General features: G+C 34.8%; 1 protein-coding gene across 1 annotated transcript in view; it reads right to left on the bottom strand.

Annotated features, from left to right (window-relative positions):
• The window catches only part of LOC145331595 (two pore potassium channel protein sup-9-like), a 74932-nt gene extending 55332 nt beyond the window's left edge, over positions 1–19600 (bottom strand). Inside the window, exons 1-2 of the mRNA XM_080176343.1 lie at positions 19442–19600; positions 15980–16069 (exon numbers count right to left, since the gene is read on the bottom strand). Of these exons, the coding sequence (XP_080032469.1) occupies positions 15980–16069; positions 19442–19478 (127 nt within the window). The 5' untranslated portion in view covers positions 19479–19600. The remainder of the gene's footprint in view (positions 1–15979; positions 16070–19441) is intronic.
• Positions 19601–20575: the final 975 nt, after the last annotated feature.

Genomic DNA, 20575 nt, shown 5'->3' with positions numbered 1-20575 from the left:
GTCCTATTCTCACTTCCTCAACATTGACTTTCGGCTCTTCCATATATATCGCTCACCGTTTGTCGTCATTTTATGTCGCCAGAGAAATCCGCTCGGTTACCGCAATTAAGTTGAGATACCAGTTAACATTACTAAAATCTTAAGTAGCAACCTAATATTATTTCCCTCTGGGAAAGTTAAGAGTTTGCTCGTGCCGTACGTTTCTCATTGGGGTTTAAATGTTAGATCAGGACTTTAATGTTTTCCTTTTGTTTTAGGCTCCCTCTGCTAGTCCATCGACTCCAGCAGAAGTGAGGTCCAGAATTGGCCTGTTTGCCGTACACTGTTTGTCTGCCACTGAGGATCGGATTACTGGAAGAAGTGTGCCTGTGGGCTTGGAAACCTCGACGGGAAGTCCTGGCTTCCGTCCGTTGATTGTTGATCAAACAGAGCGTTTACATGTAAGTATCCATGCTTTTGTTTTCTATTAATTTTCAGAAAGAGGCTGTATATGTGTACACGTATCTAGAGGTATTTGCAACTAAAATTCTTTTATTGGTAGAATATTAATCTTAAAATGTATGGTTGCATAAGCATTTTTGAACCGATCTAAGATTTTAATTCTAGTATAAAGTGGGTTGAATTGCTACCTAATCATATAGCTTTACAGGATTTTAGGCATTCTCATTTCCTGATTTTTCTAGACTCATTGTTGGTATTGCGATTAAACTAATAAGATTTATTATATTTTAGGCGACCAACTCCATCCCCCTGGCACAGTTTTACACCAATATGGGGAGGTGTAATCGAGTCAGCTCTGAGAGGACAGCTGAGGTATCCAGCGACAGCTCTTCCTTGAGCTCTATTATGTGCTTAAGTCGCATTGAATCTCCATCTGCAGCTGATTTGTCTGTGGTAAGTTTGATAAGCTCTTATAATATTTCTTCATTGCAAAAATTACGTAACTTAGAATAGGCTGTTTAGCTCAGATAGCTACGCTATTAGACAATAACTTTACTTTAACTATGGTGTAATTCCTTCCTAATAGTTAATATCAAGATTCTGGATAAAGTATTAGAGATGTATAAAAATTGACTCACAAACAATATGGATAAACGTTGATAAATTTTCTTGTGAACATTTATTAACATGGTTGTCTAATAATGTCCCTTTTCTTAATTTTAGGATGCGGCCAGTTTAGTCCCACTGGTTGACGATATCGAGGACCCCGATCTTCCGCCGATTAGATTTAATGCGGTGACTGATGAGATCGAGTACCCCACTCCACTGCGGGTCCTCAGTTTAGAACGTTTGCGCCGCTCCATGCGTACTCCGACGCCTGCTATCTTGGAAGAGATAACATCAGCGGAGAGTAGCTTCAATTCAGCTACGCATTCCTCAGATAACAACAGGACAGAGGATTCCGGCGTCGAGGGAGTCCCTCGACGTCGGGGTCCCATGTTCCCTAAACGCACGCCGTGAAGTGGCGCTGTTAGCTTGGTTGAAACTATGACATACAAATTTTAAGACAATGACCAGTTTTAGACAACATGTGACTAAATTTACAGATTTTCTATTCTTATGTAACTAGTCAAAATAGTAATCACTATGAAGTAAAGACTTTTGTTATTAGACATTATGACCTTTTTATACTGTACAAAGCCAAACATTAATTTACACTTCTGCCATTATATTATGTATATATATGTTTAGTCTGTAAGGATATTTAGTATGTAAGGAAATGATTATAAGGTTGTATTTTCTTTATGCCCATAATTTAAAGCTTCATTCAATTCTTAATTACTTTCTTCGTAAGCGAACTAATCCTTTTTCTTTCTCAATAGTATATTAACAACTGTAATTGCAGCCTTATATCGCAGTTTATTCATTCTTGTTAGCTTGTAAGGATCATGTATATATAGATATTTAATCGAACTCGCAACTCAGTACCTTTTCTCTAAATTTCATTTATATCCATCCCTGTGCATTAATCGTGAATTCTAATTGTGCTGTGATATAGAGAGGACTTGTAAATAGCATATATATTTTTTTTTGTAACCAATATCTAAGTAGACCGAAAGACTGACGTTTAGACAAAATCATTTACATACGCTTATTCAAGTATTTTTAAGAAAACTCATGTAAAGGCTGTTTGTAACTCAAGTAATTAAAGTAATATCATTGATTGGATGATCTCATTAAGGAAGTTTTATTTAATTAGTAAGGCTTAGAATAAAAAGCGTTTCCCTTTTAAATTTCAATACAATAGTCATAAAGTTTAAAGTCTCAAGGTAAAATGTTCTTATGTCCCTTTTAGATTTAAAATTAAGTCTTAATTCCAACAAGTAGAGCTAAATTTTTTTTGCTCACGTTGGCTTGTTGTTAGGCTATGTGCTTTTTATATGTACAAATTCAACATTTAGCGTTTGATTAATCGTATTAGCAATCTCGAAGTTTTATTATGTGCCAATATACAGCTTATGTCCAAATTATATTAACTAAGATGTTAAATTGTCAGAAAACTTCTTACTATCATAATGTTTTTCAAATACTGTAAAAATAAAAGTTTATGTTCTGTTTTCAAAATTGATTTAATTTTAAGTTTTCACCAAAGAAAATATTTTGTCAAAATTTTTATACCTTTCTAAAGATTATTTACTTTTTGTTTAAATAAATATAGCAATTTTAAGTAGCGTATACACTGTTATTTACTGATTTAGTATTTGTTGTGTACAACTCCCGTTTACGTAGCTACTCTATAAGTATTATTGTCTGTTCCTTAATTTAGTTAGATACATAATTAAAGTTTATTTTTGCAAGGTGCTTAGTTTAGCTTACATTCACTTGGTTTATGATAACTTGTATAAATAACAAATTTTCTTGTTATGTTCTTTTTGATATCTCTACTATGATTTATGCAATTAATTTCCTATCGTTTCCAATAATTACATAGAGATATATGAGAATATAAGTATTTTACATCAATACACATATGTACAAAAGGTTTTATCATATGCAAAACTTTTATATCGTTAGGATACGTCCGTACGTCTTTGTTTTTAGAACTCAGATTATAAGGATCAGTTGTAATCTAGTTTATTCTTCGTGGATAGTGGGGAGAGTACAATGTCCAGAAATAAGAAGGACTGTGTCTCTCAGATTCTCTATTTGGCGTGCTACTGCCCGTAATTCGTCTGTTATAGTCTGTCGGTTTCTATACTCTTGCTGTCTATACCGTATAACCAAACGGTTGTATGCATCTCTATAAGTGTTTCTAAGTATACGACAGTGCAAGTATCGTACAATACGACTAGGTTGGCTGATTCCACAACTAATTTTAAACGCTAACATTTCTTTAATCATCGTAAGCAAGTTATAACAATATTCTACTAGGTTTGCGAAGGTCTCATGTAGAACCCGTTGTGATCTAGGCATAGGCTTTCGGAATCTAGTTTGCATTTTATAACTTTTGTAAAATATTCCGTTAAGACTTACGTGTTATGTGATAACTGTAGTACTTCACAAGGTTGGTGATTTCCTCACTTGTGGATATGTTATAGTAAACTGACTCAATTTCAGGGTAAAATTTAAGTTATCGTTATTGTTTACTACTACTAAAATTCTGAGTGGGCGTTTCCTGTCCGAAGTTATAATTAAAGTTTTTGACATATTTTTTTTGTATGTAGAGTGGTTATAGTTTCTAATAACTAATCAACTCATCATAATTCAAGGCGTATATATATAGGTTGCCTATTAGTACTGCTATGTTTGTACACTTTGTACAATTTTGTATTAAATGTTTTAAATAGTTTTTGTGTATATTTTAGGGTGCGTATTTAACATTTGTAACATTCGTATTTTTGTACAATCTGTATCAATCGTTTGACTCTGTTTGCCTATACAGATTCAAAACTCTCTATATGCAAAAATTTTTTTTTTATGTAAGTGTTTTTGAAGGGATCGACTCTTTAGTCGACGTATATTGCATATAGTTGGTCTCCCCGTTGAAGAGAAAAGATGTATATTTTACCACTGAATATATAACCTTGAGTGGGAAAATTTACATGAATATGATAACTTAGTTATCAGATTAGAATAACATATTATCATATTGTTCACAAGTTTCCAGGGTAAATGGAAATGTAAATTATGGTTGTGAACTTGTGCCATTCCGAAATCTGACATGTCTATCATTTATTTTCCTAAGTCGTCGACCTCCGGTAATGAATACGGAATCGAGTGTCATGTCCTCGTCGTCACTTGAGTCCTCTATGTCCGAGTCAGAATCTAATGGTTTTTTATTTTGTGACGCTTCTTTTCGTGTTTCTAAGGGTGAGTGTGCGCGTATTCCTGGTTGTGGATCTTTTGAATTAACCGGAAATATAAGCGGAAGTGTGTCATTTTTAAGTAATGTGGCTATCTCTTGATTTGTGAGTTTATTATAAGGCTTTGTGATAATATCCCTTATTTCCTCTGGGAGGGTGTCAAAATGTTCGTCAATTGGCTTGAACTTTTTGATTTCGTTGAAAGAGTATTTAAATATTTCAGTCTTCTTGTCAGAAATTCTTTCAAGCGTGCAACTGTTAGGGCTTACATCTAATACTCTATAGGGTGAAATATGATAGATAGGTCTAAGATTGGGGTTAACACCAGGTGTAATAGTGTTATTTCTAACCAAGACAAGATCTCCTATATCAAATTGTTTGTGTATGCGGGTTTTGTTAATATACTTTAGTCTTGCCTCCCTTCCCTTTTCAATAGCTTTTGCTGAAATGTCCAAGTTTTCTTGTATACCGTCTGAGAGGTCTTGCACATAAGCTTCTGTGCGTGCTATTTCAGGGTGATATTCATCCGGTTTTATTGCTCCAAAGAACAATTTAGACAGGGAGCTACGTGTCCCGAATAATAATTCCATGGGTGAAAATCCGGTTTTTGGTATTTTAGTGCAATTATATTGTCGGACTATTAACGGTAGTAGATATACCCATGAGGTTTTTGAGTCTTGCGCCAAAATTTTAATGATTGGCCATTTTATTACTTTGTTGCTAGCTTCCACCAATCCTTTAGAGGGTGAAAAGTACGCAGTAGAATACAAAACTCGGATGCCAATAGAAGCAAAGAATATTAAATTTTGCTTATCTAAAAATGGTTTTGCATTGTCGCACAATATTTGTCTGGGGGAGAAATTAGGATAGAAATAAAACATGAATTTGTTTATAAATTCACGGGATGTGAGTGATTTCATGGGATATGCAAGAATCATTCCTGTTAGTTGGCAGACTATAGTGAGGATATGATTATAACTACGATATGGGGGCAAGGATTGTATATAGTCAATACTTACACATTCAAAAGGTCTTGAAATTGTACTATAAGTTCCTACTTGTTCTAGTTTTGTAGATGAATTTTGAAGTTGACAATTTAAACAAGATCTAGTGTAATTTCTAACATATTTCTTAAGGTTAGGGTGGAAGAAATTTTGCATATTCAAAAGCATTTTAATTTCTCCACTATGTACTAACAAAAGATGAGTATAGCATACTAACACTGGTAATAGTTTAGTTGGGAGATAAACCTTTAAATCTCCTTTTATTTTTGTAAACAGAATCGTGTCTTTAAGTTCGTAGTTCTGTCTTTTATAAGTGTAGGTGTTTGATTTAGAGGTTAGACAACGTGTGTAAATATCAGAGTATTCCTCTTTTTGGTTTGCAATTATATTTTCTATGCTAATCCTTTCTTTTAGGATTTCCAAAGGTCTTAGTACTTTGCCTATAACTCTATGTTCTGCGGCAAGTGAATTTATGGTGATTTTGGGTTTTTGTTGCTTTGGCTGTGGGGGTTGTTCATCATAACCCAAATAGTCGGGGTTATCCATAATGAACTGTGTCCATTCTTCAATAGTCCAAACTTTATATTGGGGTAAGTTATCTTCAAACCCAGATTTAACAAATTTAGGTAGGGCTACCTTTTTAATGCTTGGTAAAGTAGCTTTATATGCCCTTGTTAAGAAATCTGCCAAATTGTCTTCTCCTCTTAAGAAAGACATTGTTAGCTTCGGTATTAGAGTTAACAGAGTGGTATTCCACCTCTTCAATTTATTAACGGCTGTTAATGCTTTAGGATTGAAGAGATAATAAGCACATTTTGCGTCTGTTAACAAAGTACATTCACAGCTTGGACCTATTAGAGTTCTAAACGAGTTTGCTGCATAAATAATTCCTAGAATTTCAATGTCTATGATATGTAATCTTGACTCAGCAACGGTAATTTTCTTTGAGGTGTATGCGATAATTTCAAACATAGACGCTAAGGATTTTAAATTAAAGCTATTGGTTGATGAAACCATTGCGGGTCTTACTATGTGTTGCTCTTTGTGTCCATATAGTAAAAATACAAAAGGGGGTTTTGTTTTATCTGAACAGTGTTGAGTGACAGGTTTGGCACCCTCTATATTTGTGATAACTATCACAGGACGGTACATAGCTACACTAAGAGCTTCAAATATGAGTTGTTGCGGATCTAGATATACATATCCATGCTCTAGTTTGCGAATAAATTCTAAGAATTTATCCCTATCATTATTAAATATAAATTGAATATACTTCTGTCTCAACATTGTAGAACGTATAATTTTTGATGCTCTTTGTAGGATAGTGGTCAAAGGTGTTTGAACTTTATTTAGTTCTAGAAGCAATTGTAAAGATATCCCGAGACTATTGTGTACAGTGTCTTCAGGATAGCCCAAAGTTTTACTAGCCAAATATTCAAACTCAGGTGGTCCATCTTCAGACATACGCTTCGCATAATCCTTAATGTTTTCACCTTCATTCTGCAAAGGTAGGGGTAAAATTGGTAACCTATTATCATAAATAACATGGTGTACAGGGTCATCGAAGTTTAGCCCAGGGGGTAGGGTTTTAGCCTGTAATTCTGGTGTCACTATTTGCGCTAAGACTGCCGAATATGAGCCAGTTGAGGTGCCGGCTGCGTCTGACAAGATAATCTTAGGTGCGGATAGGTTAACTAATTTGCTAAAAATTGGTCCTGAAGCTAAAGCTTTCTTAATGTCTTCGAATGCTTGTCTTTGTTCTGGAGTTGGGACAAAAGTTTTACCTATTCTAGTAGAAGTAAGTGAAGTTAGAATATGTGTAGGAGCCATAATATCAAATCTTAAATGTTTATGCATACTTTGTAGTACTCCCATAAAAGATCTCATTATAGTAATATCAGTAGGCATGGGAATATTTAGAAGTTTTTGTACTCGCCTTTGATCTACACAGCAATAATTATGTGAAATGAAGAACCCAAAGAAATTTACCCTACTTTTAAAAAGTTGTGATTTCTTTAAACTAATCTTTCCTTTATGCGTGTGTATTCTCCCCATAACTTTCTTCAAAATCTTAAAATGTATATTCAATGATTCTGATCTAGTTTTAGCTAGTTCAGTTGAGACAATGAAATCATCGTAAATGTGTTGGACTTCTGGGATAGGTGAGTATACCATTTTGGCTAAATCACCATCCATTACAACATTACCATTATCATCATAAACCAATTCCCAGTGTAATATCTTTTCCATAAAGCGTGATAGACTTTCAGGTGAAGTCTTAATGCCGGTTGGTAAGGATGCATGTCTAAAAGCTCCTAAGGGGGTTGCAAACAATGTTAGGTCTCTGCAAGAAGGTTCTAGCGTTATACTATGAAAGGCGTTAGCCATATCACTACTACTATGCACAAATTTGTCCCTTAGTGACTGAATCAAATTTTCTGCTGTGGGTAGCAGTGCAGGTTCAGATTGCAGACAAGGATTCAATTGTTGAAAATTTACAATTAAACGAGGACAGCTCCCCTGATCCGACTTTGGAATCAGATAAGCTGGGCTTGCATAGTTGTTATAGGAATCCCCATCCAAATTAGCTCTTTCAATGGTGCCGTTCTTTAACAAAAACTCTAAGATAGATTGCATTTGCATTTTCTCTACAGGTGATAAATAATATAATTTCTTATGCTGGGGTAAAGTTTGACCAGGTTTTAGTCTAATTGTATAATTGCCTAGATATTTACTCATGTTACCTCTATCAGTAGAATGTGTAGATATGATCTCAGGGTAAGATTTTAGGAATATGTCTTCTATATAATGTCTTACCTCTGGTGGATAGTCTGACAGCACCACAAGATCCTCTGGTTTAACAAACTGATCCTTAGGCACACTGTAGCCAGTAGGTTCTGTTACGTAGTCCATGAGGTTATCAGATTCAGCTATATGTTTTAAGCCAAGTTCAATAACGTCATCACTATTTTCAAAAAGTTTATTCTTTTCAGGATCTGGTGTAGTTAGAATTTCATCAATATTAGATCGGTAATCAGATAAGGCTACTCCTGGTACTGGAGTGTCATTATTTATAGCTGTAGGATTCGGTATATATCCATCAGCTAAAGGGAAAGATCGTTCTACCAGATTGATGGCGCTGTATTTTGGTAGCTATAAGAGTTGGACTGCATTGTATGTGGTATCTAGTGAGATCTGATTGATGGCTGGAGCCGTATCTTTTTCTGCGTGTCGCTCCAGGGCTTGTACAATCTCATCTAGCTCAGTTGTCACAGATACATTGTGTAGGAATGATTGCGTAAAATCAAAGTCTGTGGTGATCTCCTTGACTACAAATTGGTTGCTTGGTTCCAAGTATCCGGTGATAACAGTGTTAGTGATTGCATGTTCAGTGACATTTGTTATCATTGCTCTTCCACTAAGTTGTCCTCGGTTGTTGACAGTCAGTTGCGTTTGGCCAGGTTGAATTTTGATTCCTCCATTTCTATCATTAGCAATGTGGTCATCGCTGAGAATGACTTTTGTTCCAGGAGCTAAGTTGAAGAAATGGTTGATGTTCATTTCTATAGTCTGAGTTTCATTAGGCTCAATTTTGTCTATTGTCCCTGTGCAGAGTTGTAACTCATAATCAGAACAGAACAGGCTATCTAGTACTCTCCCAGGATGGAACATAGAGTATAGATATGGTGCTGGCGGGTGATTATCCGCAACGAAAGTCAACCCTAATTGGAGATCTCTAATGCCGTTCATTCCAATGATCATAGGTGTGACATTCTTGTGTTCCTCAGGTACAATCATAAATGGTACTGGTCTATAGATGCCTGAGAATTGTGTGAGACGAATCATGAGAGTTATCTCTCCAGCTACTGGGATTTTGTGTCCAGAATAGCTGACAAGAACCATGTCACTCTTTTCCAGATGGTTCTTAACCTCATTTTGTTGTACTCCAAATAACATACCAAAATAGCTGGTTGACATGATATTTCTGTCTGCTGCTGAGTCAAACAAAGCTGTCATGTATACATCGTAGTTTCCATTTGACATACAGCCGGAACAGTTCAGGTACATTTTCCTATTTTCATCCATGATAGCTGCAGAACTATCGACCGCTAAAATCTTGGGGTCGTTTGGATCCATTCGAACGGTGATAGCGTTAACTCTACCTGTTCTGCCACGCTCCTTGGATTGTCCATTGGCTTTGGCCTCAACCCATTCTTCATATGCCTGTCTAAACACACCACCAGGTCTTACTTTACCACTATGGTACAGTTCCATCATTGCTGGTCGTCCAGGGCATAGGTGTTGCGCGTGGTATAGGTCTTTGCCATACTTCTTGTGACAGCTTGGGCAGTATCCGGATGTTAGTGCTGTTTGATATTGTCGTCCTTGGTCATCGCACAGTAGTCTGCATCCATCGGATATTTTGTGGGAGTTTTGACCACATGCACCGCAGTAGCGCTTATTGGATGTACCATAGGAGATATGATAATCTTGTTTGGTGTTCTTTTGTGGTTGCCTATCTCTATTATCCCTGTTTTCTCTGTTGTAGGTTTTAGGATAGGCTGGTTTAGCAGTAACTTCTCTAACTGTTGGCCTTTTATAATAGCTTGACGTAGCGGCAACTTTAGCAGGTTGTTTGTCTCTGTTCATTCTTGTATCCCTGTCATGTGAGTAGTTGGTGTTGTTCGTCTTTTTATGAAGCGATAAGTCTCCATTGTAACTGGCTGATACACCATTCTGCTGTAGGTCCAGATCTAGGTCTTCAGTTCTAGGATACATGGAAGCGGTCAACTCATGATATGTAGGGGATCTTCCAAGATCATGTGTGAGATTGTGATGGTTTTCAGATGCTATATTGCGGCTATTTGTTGGTAAGCTACGTTTGAGTGCCTCCACTGCAGTTATGTTGAATACATTCTGTCTTTCCTTCTTGTCTGTATAATGAACAGCGGCTCTGCTGGCAAGATTCTGAATTGTGCTGACAAGCTTAGGGAATGACATGGCTTTGGTTCCCTTAAAGGCTATCAGCTTAGCTTGAGCTTCCTGTGGGCTGATGAGTATATCATACTGTAGCAGTAAGCTATTGTAGACACTTTCAATAGATAGTCCAAGATTGAAACTCTGCTGGATAGTCGTATATGCTTCCCCAGTTGTGGTTCTAAGCATAAAGGTTTCAAATTCCGATCTTGAGAGGTTACATAACTCCTGAGCAGTGTTCATCTCTGATAGGTAATCAGTAATGTAGGGTGGTTTGCCGTCTCCTTTGAAGCAATGCTTGAGAGGGAAGGTTCCATTGGCTAACTTAAGCTTTTGATCGTTGCTTAGGGTGCTCTTACTTGCATAGCTGCTTGGTGGTTTAATTCCAGTTTGGTTGGTGAAGTTACTGAAGTGTCGTTGAGTGCGTTTGTCATTCTCCACTTGTACAATACACTGGGCTTCTAACTCAACTTCACGTCTTTGTTCCTCTTTGTATTCCCTCATACTCTGTGTGTAGTTGGTACAGAAGTTCCTCATCATTTCTGAGTCCACACGTAGGTTGGGGTTACAAAGTCTTATTGTATCCAGGAATTGTGGGAACAGGAAATTTCCCAGAGGATCGGCTAGTGTTGCTCTAACATATCGATCTCTGATCAGTGCGTCTGGTGAGTCCTCTCGCATGGGTATGGATCTTACAGATTCCCTGTCTGGTTCTGGCGTCTTGGTTCTCTCACCATTCTGTTCTGGTTCCTCCTGGTTGGGCATTGGTTCCTCTCTTCGTGTATCATCTCCTGCAGAAGCTGCATCAGCTGACGGAGTTCTTCTTCCAGGCGTCGTCGAGCGTCCTCGACGTGGAGTGTTCGCCTTCTCAGCGTTGTCATCTTTCTTACTTTTATTAAATAATGGCATTACAGCTAGCTTAAAGCTTTTAAGCTTTCTATGAGTTCTTTAAAGAAGCTTATGAGATGTTGTACTATTTTAGGATTTAAATAGCAGAGGTACAAAAAGAAACCGACTAATGCGCTTAACGTTAAAACAATCAGGAATTGTTTACAATAACAAATTTTCCTTTTAAAATTGTTAAATATAGATGAGTATGTATTGTCTACTTCACCTACAGTTGTTTCTACGTCGTGAATGCTTGCGTGTGAGCTTGGAATCTTATTCTGGAGTGTGCGCTAATGCACTCTTAACCTTAATTAAGCTCAACTGTAGAAACACCTTTACTTAGATTTATTCTATATTTGCTTACAAAGCTAATGTGGGTTAGTTAGCTATACAAATTAGCTATAAGGTTAGATAGAATGTTAAAGTTTGCAGCGAAGTTAATTTGGGTATGCTAATATACTATCACAAATTAACTGTTATTTGCTTAGGCGTCGACTTTTCCTAGCAAATGTTATTGTTGAGAAAAACAGCAATTTATAATCCTTGTTGAATTCTTACTTCACTCCAAGGATATGTGGCTTACAATCTGCTTATTCCTGTAAGGCTTTATGAATATAACTTACTAAGGTTCACTCCCAAAGGATCGTCTATATTCTAATAGTATTGCAACTGTTTTGCCTGAATATCAAAGATCTCGCACCCAATACTTATAGTTGTATTAGGGTATGCCTACCAATCCTACTAAGTATTATTCGCGAATTATTACGGGGCTTCACTTGTGATTTCAATCCTTATAATTATATTATTGAGACTCAATTTAGATTATCCTATATATATGAATATAATCAGTTTGTTTTCAAGGTTATTATAGACCGGATGTGCTCTACTTAATTAGTGAGAACACAATATTCTATGTGTCTTACTGAAGTGTGATATCCTACGCAAGGTGATCAATCTATACGCTGGAAGTTGTCAATCAAACTCTTTAAAGTAGACTACAAAGTTGGTGTTATTGCTTGGTCAAATATTATTGAAAATCAAATTTAGCTGAATTAGTGCACTTTTTTTTTTCTAAAAAGGTAACAATTTTAGATTATAAAGACTATGAACTATATGTACACACTTTATCTTACTTGGTTATAGATTTTATACTAATAATCCTAAGTAAAATTAAATTTTCTCAATGGTATAAAAAGAAAATATTCTTTCTTTGTTTTAATCCGGATGTGTATAAAGACAGTAGAGTACTTCCAATATTACTTGCTACTTCTTTTAGAGACGTCCCAAGACTCCCAAGATAGGCTGCTGCAACCTTTTGCTGCGTTTGGTTACTAGAACTTTGTCTCTTATAAGTGTGCTTTTAAATTACATATAGGGCTTAGGTTGTTGACTATACTTTTAAATCACTAATATTCACTATCACTAATGATTGATGGTTTATAACTCTTCTCAAGTTGTCTGTTGAATTCTGGCGGCACATGAAATAGAAATTTTAGCATTAGCAAAGCAAGTAAAAATTTAGTTTTCATGTCCTACTTATTGTTGAGTGAACTGTTTATTGTATTTATGTTTATGTTTGTAAGGAACATACAAACAAAAGAAAATTTTCTAAGTTAAGATTGAATTAAAAACTTTCTAAGTCAAAATAAAATAGAATCACTCTAAGTCCAAAGTTGGAAAATTTTGACTAAGTCCAAAAAGTTTCTAATGAAATTATTCTAAGTACAAAATCAATAAATTTTTGGCTTAGGGAAAAAAATCAAAAATTATCTTAAGTACAAAAAGTTAGCAAAGTTTGACTAAGTCAAAAAAAATTTTTTTTTTTTTGAAATTATACCAAGTACAAAATTAGTGAATTTTGACTAAGTCCAAAAATCTTTCAATGAAATCATGCTAAGTACAAAAAAAAATAGTGGAATTTTCTTGAGACAAAAGAAATAGAATTACTCTAAGTCCAGACGTGGAATATTTTGTCCGAGATGAAATTTCCTAACAGTTCATTCACAACGCTACTTTAGAGATTGCCTATAAGTCAAAAGAAATAGAATCACTCTAAGTCCACTATTGGAATATTTTGACTAAATGCAAATCTCGCTAAGTTAAGGATTTTTAAAATTATAAAGTATTAGAGTGTTAGAATTATCCTTCACCAAAAGAAATAGAATCTCTCTAAGTCCATGATTGGAATATTTTGGCTAAGACAAAAATACTCTAAGACAAAATTTTCTTTTAAGTGTGGAAAATGAAATTTGTTAATCTAGTTGGAAAAATCGTGATTATTACAAGTCCGAATTTTGGTAAATTTCCAACCAAGTTCACAATTTCATAGAAATTATTATAAGTCCAGAAATTCGAGATTCTCTCTGTAACAAAAGAAATAGAAACGGTGCTAAGTCCAAAAGTGGAATATTTTGCTCAGAGTCTCAGGAAGTCTCTGGAGTTATTTCTCTGATTGCATACAGCAATTTGTCTACACTTATATCATTCCAACCGATCGATGTTGAGAATATCTTTGAGACTTTGAAATATTTTGTTTAACTCAAAATTTTTGGAGGCTATGGTTATTTTGATACGTCCGCGTATAAATCAGAATTGTATTAAGAATATAAGTCCTAGGCATGTATAAGTAAGTGCAAATCTCAGAAAATCGGTTCTAACGGCACCAAAGTATTAGTACAGTTTAACTTGAGTATAAATGCTACAAGTTTGTAATAATCTTTTGGCCCTTTACTACGACTCAAGAGTACTAACTGCTTTCGGCATATTGTTTCAGAAACATGGCTCCAAAGACAATATGTATCCCAACTAACAGCGTTTCCCGTGTTCTATAGGATTTGCTCCTAAGTTTTCATTTAATAAGGCAGTTCAAAATGGTCCTTTACAAATAGTATTTTGATAGCTTATAAATGAAAAGTTACTCCATGCTTGATTCTTAATAAGTTCTGGTTTAAGTATCAAAGATTCAAGTATTTCAACACTTAAAGAATTTCCGAATAAGTAAAAATCATACTAAGTCCGAAGATTTATATATATACTCCGCCACCTAGCACAACTCCTAAATTTCAAAATTCTGACTAAGTCCAGAAATCAAAATTTTGCACATAGCTCAATCATAGATTGTTCCAACCCAAGTGTTTTACTAAAGAGAGGCGGACATGGAGGTGCCGGTGTGCTGGTATTCTCTAGGGCCTCTAGAGTGTCAACCAGTGCGAGTGTCCTTATAGGGCGGCGACCAATGGCCACAAATATGCTAGCATTCTCTAGGGCCTCTAGAGTGTCAGCTAGTGCAACTGCTCGTACACGAGGCTCTCAATTGCATTTGTGTCGTGCCTTTCAGTCCCTATCTCTTCAAACGCCTCATAGTCCTAACCTTGCTCTCAAATAGTATCACAGGTTTTGGTAAATCCGATTTTGCCATAGCTACAATTATTCGATTTTGGTAAAAATACCTGCCTTAGGCGGTTCGGGTACGGTAAGGAAAAAAAAGAAAAAAATTTATGAAGTAAATTTTTCTAAGATACAACCGGTAAGTTGCACCATTGTGTGTGCGAATGGGGCGTTTGTCCATATTTAGGTATGGAGACCGCTCTTCTATGAGTACTACTAAAACCTAATTTTAATGCAATACACATAGACATTCTCATCGTCGGTTCGCTTATTTAGAATGCTTAACCCTCTATTCCCACAAGTATAATACGAATTTGGTTGAGCTGGTGGAAGCTCAACAAAAGACCCACGCGAAGTATTATGTTGCTTTAACCTAAGAATAAATGGTTGGTTTTGATATTCGATCAGAATCATATAAGTATATTAAGTATTAAGGAAGGAAAATGTTTTTATAAAGTGTATTTATATCACAAGTGCATAAGTTAAGTATGAAAATATTTACAGGATAAGTGTTAAAATTATAAGTAGAGTAGGACAGAAATGTGCCCTAAGTCCCAAGCAGTGAATTGTGCTAAGTGTTAGAGTTCTAACATAAGGCCTGAGCTCAATTCATGCTAAGTACTAAGGGGCCTAAATTTAAACTACAATGCATGCCAAACAACTAAGTCATTACCTTTTAAAGCCAGAAAGAGAAGTTGATGGTAGGAGAGTTAGTAAATAACTGAATAAATTCAAGAGGTACATGCTATAACATTAGCTCTGGACCAGGATTTTAGTGTTTGTCTGTGCAATTAAATATCTGTGTGTTAATATGTGACGTAAATCAGGCATAGTTGTAGGCATACATATATGTACTGGTTGTTTATATGATTACATTAACTATAAACATAATATCTTTAATAAACATATACTATTAGCAAATCACATACAGATTACCATGAATAGGCTTTCGTTACCCATATATGGTGTCATATAGGTAGAGACAGGCCTATGAATGCATAAATTGATACAAATAATGCCTTGGGCCTAGCTAAAGTAATTGTGTCTTGCCCCTGAGTGCTACTAGTTAATTGCAGGGCACGTGTCAATCAAAGGTTCATAATATGATCTATATAGTGTTGATTTTATATCAAGCATAGATAGATAGTTGTGGATGCGAAGCATTTCTGTAAAAGTCTCATATGTACGTTCAAAGAATTTGAAAATTGAGGATCGCATCTCCAGTGTTGTCCGTTTATCTAACTTAACATAGACTAAATTACCAAAGGCAGGCCAGTATACATTTTAATTGACCAATGGTAGGCCAGTTGAAGTCAATTCCTACCAGCTAAATTATACAAGCTAAAAGCACATACAGACAGACGAACGTACTAGCCCTGCTATAGAGCAGCTGCGCTGCAAAATGATGTTTAAATTTACCTTTTAAAGCCACAGCCTGGTTTTGTTCCTCACCACTCTCGATCTTGTCGAAGATGGCCGCGCCGATCAGAAGGTACGTCATTGTTAGCACTAAAAAAATAAAGCTGAAAAAATACACAAACATACATTTTGGAGACTATTAATTTGGTGGTCCCCAAAGCCATATAAATGACGAGAAAGCATTGATATTTTTGCTTTGAATTGGTGGAAGAAGTTTTTTTTAAGGCATAAGGGTGTTATGTTTATTTTAGCCATCTGTGAGTTTCACTTTATCAGAATACATGGTAATCTGGTGTAAAATCCTAGAAATAATATGTTGGTTCATGGAGGGGACACCTCGTCAAATAGCATTATACCTGCAGAGGCCAACAATAATTTTTGCCTAAAATTGTCGAACGTTCTGCCTGCCGTTTACGGAATTTTACTAGACAGACAGAAGGATAGACATAAAGACGGATATTTACACTAATCAATAAATATCTATTTTACTTTTCAGGGCTTAGCATCCGTGGCTGAAAATTAGACGTTTAGCTGCGATCAGCCGTCATATTAAAGCGGATTGCCTGCGAATGATTAAGCACCTGTAGCTGCTAAAGACATAAACATTTAAAAATATATTTATAGTTACGCAACTAAACCTAAAAATATATCAAATATATAATTCTAATAGTGCGCTAATGACGTTAAAAGATTTGTACTATGTTACTTATAACAAAGAAGAAAACATTCTTTAGTAGCAAAGTACAAAAACCATAAATGGACTAAAGTTCGGCAACTGTTCGGTGGTAATATATGTTCAATACATTTAAAGTAACAGAGTGTCTATTTTTCTGTCTGTTTTCACCGAAGGATCTCGCTATCGGCCGACCCGTTATAGTTCTCCTTTACAGTGTACCTTCTCATTGGTCCTGATAAGGTTTTTAAATATTTTGGGGGAGGTTACCAACACTCTCCTACGAGAAAGCAAAAGAGAAAGAAGAAAGAGAAAAAAGGATGTAAGGAAAGAAATGTCCTCATTGAAAACTACAACTTTTCTCTATTTCTAGAATTAATTTACGGACACATTCTAGTTTTAGAGTAGCTGCGCTTCTACTAAACATATAAGCATCATTAATTAAGTGTTCTTGAGCTCAACATTTAATAGTATGTATATAACTAGCGGCTACGCCCCTAGAAGCCTCGAGGGGCACTCAAGGAAGGAGTGGAAAAAGTCGACCTCATCCTATTTTAAATTTGAGTTTCAAAAGAGTAAACAATTTTTTTTTTGGAGGGGAGGGGGGTGAAGACACCCTCCCCAAAAATATTTTAAAACCCTCCTAGGACCTAAAAGAAGCTTCACTGTAAAGGAGAACAATATCGGTTCAGAGGTTTTTGAGATACTTCGGGACAAACAAAATACGCTTACTACTTTATATTAAAGGATATAAAACCAAAAACAGACCAAAAATTAAATGCTACAGTAAGGCTTCAAAACCGATTAATATCCGCTGGATTAGAACCGTTTTTCAGCTATACTGCAAAATCACGTATAGATTCGTACTACAGACAATTTTCCACGAATGTTAAAATTAAAATCTTAAGATTAATACTAGTTTTTCATTTTAATATAAGCGAAAAGCTGTCTATAATACGATGCGATAAATAACTATTATAATTATTGCCCTCATTTGTACCTAGTTAGTATATTTTTATTAAAAATCATAAAGGGTAGCTTGCATTTAATATTAAAATTCAACTGTTCAAAATATTTAATGAAATGTTTTTTTAGTGAAAATCTTCAGTGATAAAGTAACATGTAAAAAAAGTTTCAAAAAATAAAATCTTTTAATTTTTCATCAGTCCTGTTTATTTTTTAATATAAGAAACTAATTATTTATATTAACAATCAACAATCCACCCTTGTTTTTAAAAGAGTTCAAAGCAAATTAGGGAAGCCCTAACCCTTTGTGGCTCACATAACCACTTACCCTAACCTAATCCACGTAGCAATTCTTAAACGATACGAAAAAGTCTATTTTAAAATTGATGATTTTTTGGTTTTTAAATGATATTGTCAACCTATTCACTTAAGTTTTAAAATATGGTTTCCAGTTGAAACCGATTAATATCCGCTGGATTAGAACCGGTTCTAAGCCATACTAAAAAATTGCATTGTATTACAAACAATTTTCCATGAATTCTAAAATAAAGTGATTTTAATCCTAATAAATAACCTTGGACCATAACTGAAAATGTTATCAGCAACTATGAATTCAAGTCTTAAAATAAAAGTATGTCCAAGTCCATAAAAGCATCCTATTCCTGAGGTGAATTCTTTAAAAAAAAACTTGCCTCACTAAAATCAGTGAGGCTCGCTAAAAATTTATATGGGATAATTTTGCCTCACTAAAATTTTAGTGAGGCAAAAGATTTTTAAGAATTTACCTCTGTATGTAAGTATAATTAAACACCTTAATAATGTTGAATATTTCCAAATTATTATGTTTATCTGGCTTTCTGATTTATTAAGCTTCGCATTTATGGATGTTGCCATCATTGTTATCATCATAAAACTCACCATCCCTTAATTCGTGTTTAACCTCAGAAACTTTTGTGAATTTAATTTTACTAAAAGGAATTTGTGAATAATTAATGTGTTTACAAATGTTATATATATGTTTAATTTTAACTTCATTTCATAAAATTTTACATGGAAACATTTAATTTTCTTGAAAAAATCTGATGTCATTTATAAGGTCTTATGTATGGGCTCTAATACTTATAGCTACTTCTTTTAGGATAGCTTTTGCAAAGATGTTGAGGGAAAATACAATGGACAATAAATTTAAGTGCATCCCAATTGCAATAAACAAACTTAAAACTTTTGTATATTACAATTAGGAATAGTAAAACCTATTAAAGATTTTATGTAAGTCTCCGACGTTTTTAAGCTAAAGAATGAGAATGAAGTTTATAAAACTTTGGGGCCTAGTTTAATTTGATTTTCAATGTCCCCTCCCTACCTCTAAGTCAGTCAGTAATAGGGGAAAGAGGATACTCATAGAGATGCTTCGCATCTGAATAAGATTTTGTGACTTTATACCTATTAATTTTAAGCCAAAAAATGGAGAGAAAAAATATCCTTATATGAGAGTAACAGGATCTCTTTATGTCTTTACCACAGAAATCATGCTAACCACTGAACCGATATGATTCTCCTATAAAATTTAGCTTCTCATAGGTTCTGGGAAAGTTTATAACCACCCTCCCAAGAGAAGTTCCAAATTCTTTAAAAAATTTCTTTTAAAAAAGAAATTCATTGGCGGTTGAGAGTAGACTCAACCCCCCCCCCCCCCCCCCCCCCCTTACTCCTCAAGTGCCCTTGGTGGCCTTTAGGGGCGTATCCGATATTTCTATTCAATATAAAAGGACCGACAGACAATTATTATTATAGAAAGGCTGTGCAACAAAGATAAATCTTACCAATTAAGCTCAATGTCCGGACATTTTGCTTTTTCATTCTAACTTTATCTTATCACAATAAAGTTATTGTAAGAACAACTAATAACTAATAACAAAAAGTTAGTGTGGTTATCACTGATTACTAGAAGATATCTAGCAATAACATCAACTATAACATTGTAGCCTGAAAAAAAAGTAATATTTTTAAAAATAAATTTTGATTAAGAATAAAATAAATTTTGGTATAAGTAGCACACAAAATCATTTTTATCCTTATATAAAAGTAAGCTGTTTGTCTGTCTTTTTTGTACCGAAGGATCTCGCTAACCGCTGAATCGATATGGGTCTCCTTTAAAGTGAAGCTTTTTATAGAAGCTAATATATTTAATTTTTAATACATCCCTTCCCCTACAGAATTGAGTTACAAAAACTTTTCTTTTTTTTAGAAGAACTAGAATTTAAAGTGGAGGTCGACCTCAACCCCCCCCGGGCCCCCCCCCCCCCCCATTCTCTCAAGTTGCTTCTAGGGACGTATCCGTTAGCCCTATTTAATACAGAATTTAGGATATTGTTTGTCCGTTGAGATCTTTGTAACCGCTGAACCGATTGAGTTCTCTATTTGGGAGAAGGTTAACATGGGTCCAGAAATTTGTTTAATCTATTAAAAGTTGAAGTTTTAGCCTTGGTAAAGATTAAGGCAATTTCACTGCTCTACTCTGGTATGGGCGCAGCTGCTAGATTAAGAAAAAAAAATTTCGTAATTATCTAAAGAAGACTTTCAAACCAAAATAGAAAAAAAGTGACCACCCACCAGGTCTATATAATAGTGTAAAACGTAATATAACTTTTATTTTGTATTGGTATGTTTTGACACAAGGATTTTATTTTACTTTTCCTAATAAGAAATAAAAATACGTTAATGTTTTTTTTATCAATTAATATACATTTTCCAATTATAAATTACGAGGTTAACAAATAGAATTTTTTCTCGATCCTAATGACACGTTTTTCTAGTAGCAAAGTTTGTCCGTCTGTCTGTCTGATTTGGACGGATGGATATGAGATATTATCTGTTATTTTTTCTTGAAAATTCCCCTGACTAATAACTTATTCTGCCGTCCAACTCACCATTGCATTTTTAAATATATTAATATT

Source organism: Acartia tonsa, chromosome 11, assembly GCF_053477335.1.
Source record: "Acartia tonsa isolate MP-2025a chromosome 11, ASM5347733v1, whole genome shotgun sequence".
NCBI lineage: Eukaryota > Metazoa > Arthropoda > Copepoda > Calanoida > Acartiidae > Acartia > Acartia tonsa.
Note: the sequence above shows the minus strand (reverse complement) of the source record. Positions and strands in the feature narration are given on the sequence as shown.